At 40.5% G+C, this 10,194-nt stretch overlaps 1 protein-coding gene across 1 annotated transcript in view; it reads right to left on the bottom strand.

Moving 5' to 3' along the window:
• Window positions 1–9,902, bottom strand: part of LOC103516710 (ankyrin repeat and KH domain-containing protein 1) — a gene marked incomplete at its 5' end in the record, with an annotated part of 51,558 nt that extends 41,656 nt beyond the window's left edge. Inside the window, 6 exon segments of the mRNA XM_026829024.1 lie at window positions 627–864; window positions 2,088–2,232; window positions 7,199–7,310; window positions 7,551–7,897; window positions 8,682–8,908; window positions 9,758–9,902. Coding sequence (XP_026684825.1) covers window positions 627–864; window positions 2,088–2,232; window positions 7,199–7,310; window positions 7,551–7,897; window positions 8,682–8,908; window positions 9,758–9,902 — 1,214 coding nt within the window.
• Window positions 9,903–10,194: the final 292 nt, after the last annotated feature.

Raw genomic sequence — 10,194 nt, 5'->3', positions numbered from 1 at the left:
ATTGGGTTGTTGTTGTTGTTGCTGATAGTGACAATGGGGGTGGGGGTACTGGGGGGGTACTGGGGGGGATAATACATAGGATGTCTAATATAAACCTAACAAATAATTGGTTGTTCCTGTGTTTGATTGATTGGTAATTTAAAGGCGTGTCCACACATAGTCGACCGGTCGTCGATCGATGTCGACTGACCCGTCCACACTGCCTCGACAACATAGAAGAGATGTATGTGGCGAATCCTACTACCCTTGATCCATCTTCACTCTGGACAAATCCTGTGACGACGGTGGAGTGCAGAAACTCTCAGAATATGAAACTATCCTCAAGACAGAATTCAGATTCGGAATAAGGATTTAGGGGTTTCAATGTCATCATTGAGTCAACCTTTTCACATAACACACATAACTAAACCAACCTCAGTGGTGTAGGGGTCAGCGCGGTGGGCTTCGGATCTGAAGGTTGGTGGTTCGAGTCCAAGTCAAGTCATAAAATTTAGCCAAGTGTATGAAGCGGGGAACGACATTAGTGACAAGCATTTGTACTTAACACAATTAAAATTCCTTTTTTTACAATATTTTTATTTCTTACAGATTCAATTAAATCTAGAAAATTGTCCTGGAAATCTTACCTGTGCCCCAGAGTCCAGCAGATATCTGACCAGTTCCAAGTGTCCCTCTTGGGCCGCCTCCATGAGGGGTGTAGAAGCCCCCAGTTCAATATTGGCGCCATTCTTCAGCAGAAAATCCGCAACATCCAGGAACCCGCCACAACATGCCAGTGTGAGCGCAGTCTCCTGCGTCTCTTCTGTGTGCGCGTTGATCTTAGCACCTGGAATAAGTATAACTGATGCTTGAAGGCCGTTCACACTCTTGTCGTTCGGAAAAAAGTCGTGTCGTGCGTAAGCGGATACACTCTCATTTAAATTACATTGCCGTCCTGTTGGGCAACAGGACATTCGGGAAAAAATCGGATGAAACTCACATGTAGGAACGGCCGTCAAGGTTAAAAACAGTGAAGCGGAAAGCATAGGCGCTTAGTACATCAAGCAGATAGAGGAAAGTGACTAATTCAAACCACGTAGAGCTGAGAGCTAAAAGGTCTATGCGCTATGCTCTAAGCTGCATTCAGTTTTTAGCTAAATCCCCTGTAGGGGTGAGAGCTATTCATTTCTATCGAAAGTCACAACTCTGGGTCGGGGTTGTGTTTTTAGCCTTATTTTGATTGTCAGCTTATATGACCCATTATTGTGTTTTTAGCCTTATTTTGATTGTCAGCTTATATGACCCATTATTGTGTTTTTAGCCTTATTTTGATTGTCAGCTTATATGACCCATTATTGTGTTTTTAGCCTTATTTTGATTGTCAGCTTATATGACCCATTATTGTGTTTTTAGCCTTATTTTGATTGTCAGCTTATATGACCCATTATTGTGTTTTTAGCCTTATTTTGATTGTCAGCTTATATGACCCATTATTGTGTTTTTAGCCTTATTTTGATTGTCAGCTTATATGACCCATTATGCTATCTTTTCAAGAGAGCACCTCTTTACTGATACATACTTCAATTTCTGGACGATAAAAACCTCAGTTGTTAGAGTTCCCTCTATCAAACCACTTCAAATAAAGGAAGGACGGACTAAAAATAATGGTCAGAACAAGTAGTGAGAATTATTTAAAATAATAGGAAAGATAATTTCGGCTGTGTCTCGACCAAGATAAATTCTCTCAGAATACAATTGAGAGAACGAGTGAAACGAGGTTGAGAATTTACTATAGCATTTCATATCCCCCTGAAATAATGTATGATGGGAGACATTATTCAGGTCTACAGAGAATGCAGAAAAAAAATGAGCAAAAAACTGTGATTATTTCATAATGAGACTTTTAAGTCTTAGCCGAAACGCACTGCATTGAAAGATTAGAAGAATAAATCGTAAAATAAGGTAAGAAAACTGACTAAATATAAAAACCAAGCACCTTGGAGCTGGCTTTCTCCTATCCTGTCTTCCTTCTCTCTTCGATTTTGGGACGATAAGACCATAGCAGTTACAGTTCCCTCTGTCAAACCTATTAAAAAAAAATATTCTACTTACCAGAAGACGCAGCCTCCATGAGGGGCGTACATTCACCCTTGATGCCCCGGTCCTCCACATTGGCATGCATGGCCAGCAGGACCTGAGCTAGTTCATAGTAGCCGGCCGAGCATGCCAAGGATAGAAGAGACTCGCCCTCATCTGTCGTCTCATGCACGGAGCGACCCTCGGTCAGGAGTTTCTTCACCGTCTTCACGTCACCATCCGAACACGCTTGAACCAAGGATCTGAAATTAAGCAGAGGATCAAAAATAAATATGTAAATTATTCCGAACACGCTTGAACCAAGGATCTGAAATTAAGCAGTGGATCAAAAATAAATATGTAAATTATTCCGAACACGCTTGAACCAAGGATCTGAAATTAAGCAGTGGATCAAAAAAAAAGTCTGTAAATTTATTTCAAAAACTAGAACAAACTCAAAACCGAGCGGACTGGAAGAGGCTGACTCGTAACACCGACCCCGCATAAGCGGGAAATGGTGAAGGAAAAGAAGAATATTATTACTAATATTTATACATATATTTTCTTTTCTACCCAGGTTAGTTGACAATTGTAAACACTGTATCTGTGTAATAACATAATAAATATATCTTATCTTATCTACTCGCGTCCACTCCGAAGTAGTTGAGTGGAGGTGTTAGTGGACACTCATCCACTACATATTAGTGGACATGGTGTAATTGTAATGCTTACCTTGAGTGACTCCAGATCTCGGTGATTGAGTGCTGCTCGCTGCATCCACTCCAAAGTAGTTGAGTGGAGGTGTTAGTGGACACTCATCCACTACATATTAGTGGACATGGTGTAATGCTTACCTTGAGTGACTCCAGATCTCGGTGACTGAGTGCTGTTCGCTGTATCCACTCCGAAGTAGTTGAGTGGAGGTGTTAGTGGACACTCATCCACTACATATTAGTGGACATGGTGTAATGCTTACCTTGAGTGACTCCAGATCTCGGTGATTGAGTGCTGTTCGCTGCATCTACTCCGAAGTAGTTGAGTGGAGGTAGTGGAGGTGTTAGTGGACACTCATCCACTACATATTAGTGGACATGGTGTAATGCTTACCTTGAGTGACTCCAGATCTCGGTGACTGAGTGCTGCTCGCTGCATCCACTCCAAAGTAGTTGAGTGGAGGTAGTGGAGGTGTTAGTGGACACTCATCCACTACATATTAGTGGACATGGTGTAATGCTTACCTTGAGTGACTCCAGATCTCGGTGATTGAGTGCTGTTCGCTGTATCCACTCCGAAGTAGTTGAGTGGAGGTAGTGGAGGTGTTAGTGGACGCTCATCCACTACATATTAGTGGACATGGTGTAATGCTTACCTTGAGTGACTCCAGATCTCGGTGATTGAGTGCTACTCGCTGCATCCCCACAACATGCCAGTGTGAGCGCAGTCTCCTGCGTCTCTTCTGTGTGCGCGTTGATCTTAGCACCTGGAATAAGTATAACTGATGCTTGAAGGCCGTTCACACTTGTCGTTCGGAAAAAAATCGTGTCGTGCGTAAGCGGATACACTCTCATTTAAATTACATTGCCGTCCTGTTGGGCAACAGGACATTCGGGAAAAAAAATCGGATGAAACTCACATGTAGGAACGGCCGTCAAGGTTAAAAACAGTGAAGCGGAAAGCCGCTTAGTACATCAAGCAGATAGAGGAAAGTGACTAATTCAAACCATGTAGAGCTGAGAGCTAAAAGGTCTATGCACTATGCTCTAAGCTGCATTCAGTTTTTAGCTAAATCCCATGTAGGGGTAAGAGCTATTCATTTCTATCGAAAGTTACAACTTTGGGTCGGGGTAGTGTTTTTAGCCTTATTTTGATTGTCAGCTTATATGACCCATTATTGTGTTTTTAGCCTTATTTTGATTGTCAGCTTATATGACCCATTATGCTATCTTTTCAAGAGAGCACCTCTTTACTGATACATACTTCAATTTCTGGACGATAAAAACCTCAGTTGTTAGAGTTCCCTCTATCAAACCACTTCAAATAAAGGAAGGACGGACTAAAAATAATGGTCAGAACAAGTTAAGTTATATTAAAAATGGATACTTACGAGTAGGTTTTTATATCCCGACTCGGAGTTTCGTCTATTTCATAGACATTTTCAAGGGAAAATGAAATGGACGAAACTCCGAGTCGGGATATAAAAACCTACTCGTAAGTATCCATTTTATATATAACTTAAGTAAAAAAGTATTAAGCAGTGGATCAAAAATAAATGGATCAAAAATAAATATGTAAATTATTCCGAACACGCTTGAACCAAGGATCTGAAATTAAGCAGTGGATCAAAAAAAAAGTCTGTAAATTTATTTCAAAAACTTAGCGTGTCTGTCTTGTAAGCGCGAGGCCATGGGGGCAGATTTCATCCTATTACAGATAAGGTTCGTTCTCGGAACGGCTGGTTTTTTCCTATCCTGTCTTCATTCTTGTCTTTTTTCCTATTTTTTCAAAAACTTAGCGTGTCTGTCTTGTAAGCGCGAGGCCATGGGGGCAGATTTCATCCTATTACAGATAAGGTTCGTTCTCGGAACGGCTGGTTTTTTCCTATCCTGTCTTCATTCTTGTCTTTTTTCCTATTTTTTTTTTACGGATGGGTATACCATTTGTTAACAATTTATTTGATGAGAAAGTTGTTCTGAAAAACCAATAAATGGAAACTTAAAAAATAGAGGTCTAAAGATTCATGTTTTATCTGTTTTTATAAACAACAAACATCTTCATTAACTCTTCACTCATTCTTCTTTAATGTTATCATTGCAGCACTAGGTAAAATCCCAGTCCCTGTTTTAGGTTTCAAAAATACAACAGGGCTAATTTTAATAATGGGTATACCATTTGTTAACAATTTATTTGATGAGAGAGTTGTTCTGAAAAACCAATAAATGGAAACTTATAAAATAAAAAAAATAATTCTATGGCCGCAGCTCTAAAGTCACTGTAGAGATCATTTTGGCCAATGTTTTACAGAGGTCTAAAGATTCATGTTTTATCTGTTTAAACAACAATCATCTTCATTAACTCTTCACTCAATGTTTTACAGAGGTCTAAAGATTCATGTTTTATCTGTTTAAACAACAAACATCTTCATTAACTCTTCACTCATTCTTCTTTAATGTTATCATTCCAGCACTAGGTAAAATCCCAGTCCCTGTTTTAGGTTTCAAAAATACAACAGGGCTAATTTTAATATGAGAGATATGTAGATTAATATGAGAGATTTCCAAAAAGCACATTATTTTTACAGTAGGAAAGTGGAGGGAAAACAAGGAAATAGCACTATAGGAAAACACTAACTAACCCACAAGACAAGGGATACACCAAGTGTCCCTTAGTGTGGGTAGTTAAGCATTAAAACAATACATCACATCATATCTCCTATCCTGTCTTCCTTCTCTCTTCCATTTCGGGACGATAAGACCATAGCAGTTACAGTTCCCTCTGTCAAACCTCTTTAAAAAAAATCACTCTGAACAAATCCTGTGGCGACGGTGGAGTGGAGAAACTCTCAGAATATGAAACTATCCTCAAGACAGAATTCAGATTCGGAATAAGGATATGGGTGTTTCAATGTCATCATTGAGTCAACCTTTTCACATAACACACATAAGGTTGTCCTGAAATACAAAACAAGAAGGGGTTAATTATAAGTACAGGTTGTCCTGAAAATACGAAACAAGAAGGGGTTAATTATAAGTTCAGTATCCTTGGTGGTGTAGTGGTCAAGACGCTCACCTGATGATCAGGAGGGCGTGAGATCAATCTCAGCCGAGGTATGAAATTTTATCCCCAACAATGTTCGAAAGTAGTAGAAAGCATAGTACCCTAAAGAAACATTTTTATCAGAAACTGTGTTTCTCAACAATACAGATATGTTTTTGCAACCATCCGGCAACTTTTGTCCCCTCCAGACTTATTTCTGAAACATTTTTCTCGGCTTTTACTTAGTAGGTCACAGGTTGTCCAACATTCGAAACATGAATCGTACAGACATTTCCGGATAGGTGTGCGGACTACCATTACTTAACATAGGAAGCAAAATACAAAATTTGTCGGAAATGTCTGAAGTGTTGGAAATGTATGATCAGTCTGCGTGCTGCTTAACCGGTTGGTCTGTAGAGCTGAAAATCTCCATAAAGTGGTCAAAAAGAGGTCCATAAGGAACCCAAAAGTCCCGATTGTGTTCAAAATCCAATGAGCTAATTTTGGGGTTAAACATGTATATTCTTTCTGACTGTCGATGTACTCCTACTACATATTATTATTATGTTAAGGCGGTCTCTTCCTGATCCCTTATGTGCCGCGTCCATTTTAGTTTAGGACTATTGCACTGCCTTTGTACTCCTATGTCCTACTACGTTTGTTGTTTGTCTCCTTTATCATTAGTTAACGGTTTGGGAGTTATGGTGAAACATACTGATTGAAAACTAACCAGCACTACATATTATTATTATGTTAAGGCGGTCTCTTCCTGATCCCTTATGTGCCGCGTCCATTTTAGTTTAGGACTATTGCACTGCCTTTGTACTCCTATGTCCTACTACGTTTGTTGTTTGTCTCCTTTATCATTAGTTAACGGTTTGGGAGTTATGGTGAAACATACTGATTGAAAACTAACCAGCATTACAAATGTAATGATTCCTTGTTCTCTATCTAGTCGGTGGCCTAACGTCAAAAAAGCTGCATTTCGTCAGGAAAGCACCAAATTTGGCATGGACCTCCATTTGGACCATATAAAACTTTTAGGAAGGGGTGACACCGAAAACCATGTATACAAACAAAATGGCGGCCTTTTTTCAAAATGGCGGCCAAAAAAAGGGTTTTTTTTGAGAATATCTCGTTTCCGATAAAAATTTTCTAATAACAATAAATTAGAAAGAATTAGAAAGTTGTTTGTCTTTTTATTTTATACATTTTATATATGTACACTTTTTCTCTAGGATGTACCGTAATCCCGTACCGTAATGATTTTTCCAATATGGCGGCCAAAAGAGGTTTTCGCACAATATCGCGTTCCCAGTAAATTTTTTCGAAGAACAATGAATTAAAAAGTTGTTTGTATTTTTGTTTCCTACATTTTATACATTTACACTTTCGGAAGTTTTTACCTGTGCTCCAGAGTCGAGTAATAGTTTGGCTACTTCTACATGTCCATCCATAGAGGCTTCCATCAAAGCCGTATGCATCTCATCTGTTTTGTGCTCCTGAAATATGAGATAACGTATTAATTATAGTAAAAAAAATGTCAATAAATAAAGCATATGTACGATAGTTAAATTACAGTAAATATTTCAACAGGTTATTTTCTAGTGTCCTCGTGTTCACCCGGCAGCCCAGCACCTAAATGGGAAGTATTGTCTCTTTTCGCCCATCTGATGATGGAAATCCTGCGGGATGAGCATGCTACGAGTTAATCTCCGCCTCATACACCAGCAGTATCTCACCTGATCTGCGCCAGCAGACAGCAGGAACCGCACCATATCCAAGTGTCCCTTGTAGCAGGCCAGCGTGAGGGCGCTCTCCTTGAACTCATTCGAGTGCGTGTTAATCCCCGCGCCATATTCCAGCAGTATCTTGGCCACGCCCACATGCCCCGCGCTCGCCGCTTCCATGAGGGGCGTGTGTCCGTTCTCGTTGTGATCCTCTACGTTGGCGCCACACTCCAGTAGGACGCGCACGACCGCCTCGTGACCGCCTGCGCATGCGTACATGAGCGGCGTGTTGCCGGATGAACTTTGTCCGTTGACGTCCGCGCCGTGGTTGATCAGAAGGCGCACGATCTCGATGAAACCTGGGCGAGAAGGAAAAGAAATTCGTTTAAATCAGGGGTTCTCAAACTTTTTGGGCCGCGGTGCCCTAAATGACCGTTCAAAGTTGTGTTCCGTTGACGTCCGCGCCGTGGTTGATCAGAAGGCGCACGATCTCGATGAAACCTGGGCGAGAAGGAAAAGAAATTCGTTTAAATCAGTGGTTCTCAAACTTTTTGGGCCGCTGTGCCCTAAATGACCGTTCAAAGTTGTGCGGTGCCCCTACAATGCCTAACCCATATGTGAGCTGGGGCGGGGCGGGGGGACGCTACTAATTCACCCCCCTCCCCCCTATTATCTCAAATTAAGAATAAATCCTCATTTATATGTTGACAAATGTTTTGATTATCGTTTTATTATGAATTCAAAAGAAACTGATGATTATTATTGGTACAAAAGAAAAAGAAAAAAAAAAAAGGAAATGTCTCGCGGTGCCCCAAAATCATCTCGCGGTGCCCCATAACGCGCTTGCTTGCCATGCGAAGGTCCCGGGTTCGAATCCCACCATCGACAAACACTTGTACTCGTTTTTCGATTGCAAATATTTCAACGGGTTACTTTCTGGTGCTCTCGTGTTGACCCAGGACCTAAATGGGAGGTCTCTTCTCGCTCATACTACGGGATGGGTATACTACGACACAGACATAGGCACAAGCTCTGCTTATACGGATGAGTATACCATTTATAAAAAATCGGTATGTTCTGAGTGTTATATTGAAAAATAATAAATGGAAACTTAATAATTAAATTCCAATCTATTCTACTTACCAGAAGACGCAGCCTCCATGAGGGGCGTACATTCACCCTTGATGCCCCGGTCCTCCACATTGGCATGCATGGCTAGCAGGACCTGAGCTAGTTCATAGTAGCCGGCCGAGCATGCTAGGGACAGAAGAGACTCGCCCTCATCTGTCGTCTCATGCACGGAGCGACCCTCGGTCAGGAGTTTCTTCACCGTCTTCACGTCACCATCCGAACACGCTTGAACCAAGGATCTGAAATTAAGCAGTGGATCAAAAAAAAGTATGTAAATTTATTTCAAAACGTTATACGCCAGTTTAGTTAGCTTTAAGGGTAGCGTGTCTGTCTTGTAAGCGCGAGGCCATGGGGGCAGATTTCATCCTATTACAGATGAGGTTCGTTCTCGGAACGGCTGGTTTTTTCCTATCCTGTCTTCATTCTTGTCTTTTTTCCTATTCCGTGGCACAAGCTCCGGCTTTTACGGATGGGTATACCATTTGTTAACTATTTATTTGATGAGAGAGTTGTTCTGAAAAACCAATGAATGGAAACTTATAAAATAAAATAAATAATTCTATGGCCGCAGCTCTAAAGTCACTGTAGAGATCAATTTGGCCAATGTTTTACAGAGGTCTAAAGATTCATGTTTTATCTGTTTAAACAACAAACATCTTCATTAACTCTTCACTCGTTCTTCTTTAATGTTATCATTCCAGCACTAGGTAAAATCCCAGTCCCTGTTTTAGGTTTCAAAAATACAACAGGGCTAATTTTAATATGAGAGATATGTAGATTAATATGAGAGATTTCCAAAAAGCACATTATTTTTACAGTAGGAAAGTGGAGGGAAAACAAGGAAATAGCACTATAGGAAAACACTAACTAACCCACAAGACAAGGGATACACCAAGTGTCCCTTAGTGTGGGTAGTTAAGCATTAAAACAATACATCACATCATATCATCATCAACACCACCACCACCACCACCTTATGTTTGTACCTAATGTGTTGTATTCTTGTTTATTGTAATTATATAAAAATAAATGAGAGCACCTTTTGCTATGTTTGAAAAATGAAAATGAAAAATGAGATGTGATCTTACCTTTCGTTCTGAGGTCGCGGATTTTCGTTTCGCATTCTGGTAAGCGCAGCGGCTGCCTCGTCTAACGCACAAGACACGCTTGATGTAAGTCTACGCAACACTTCTGGGTCTGCAAGCTTACCGTCTCCCGTGGCTAACTTCCCAAAACCTAGAACAAAACAATGAGTGTGAAGTTAGCACAAGACGAGATCCCTTTATTCCCAATATAATGTTTAAGGCACCCATCCATTTATTGGCCTTGCTCGGCGTAGCTTAACATAGGTGACGCTAAAACCGGTCTTAAATGATCGACTGAAGTGTTATCTAAAACTTTCTCGCTTTGAGTTCATAGGTCGTCGCGACAAATTTCGAGATCAGAGCTCATTTGTGTGAAAAAATGTGAAAAAAATCCCCCAAAAACCAGTTTTTTTGGTTTTTTGGCTTTATGGTTTTCTGGA

The sequence above is a fragment of the Diaphorina citri genome, unplaced genomic scaffold (genome assembly GCF_000475195.1).
Source record: "Diaphorina citri unplaced genomic scaffold, Diaci psyllid genome assembly version 1.1 scaffold1647, whole genome shotgun sequence".
Taxonomy (NCBI): Eukaryota; Metazoa; Arthropoda; class Insecta; order Hemiptera; family Psyllidae; genus Diaphorina; species Diaphorina citri.
Note: the sequence above shows the minus strand (reverse complement) of the source record. Positions and strands in the feature narration are given on the sequence as shown.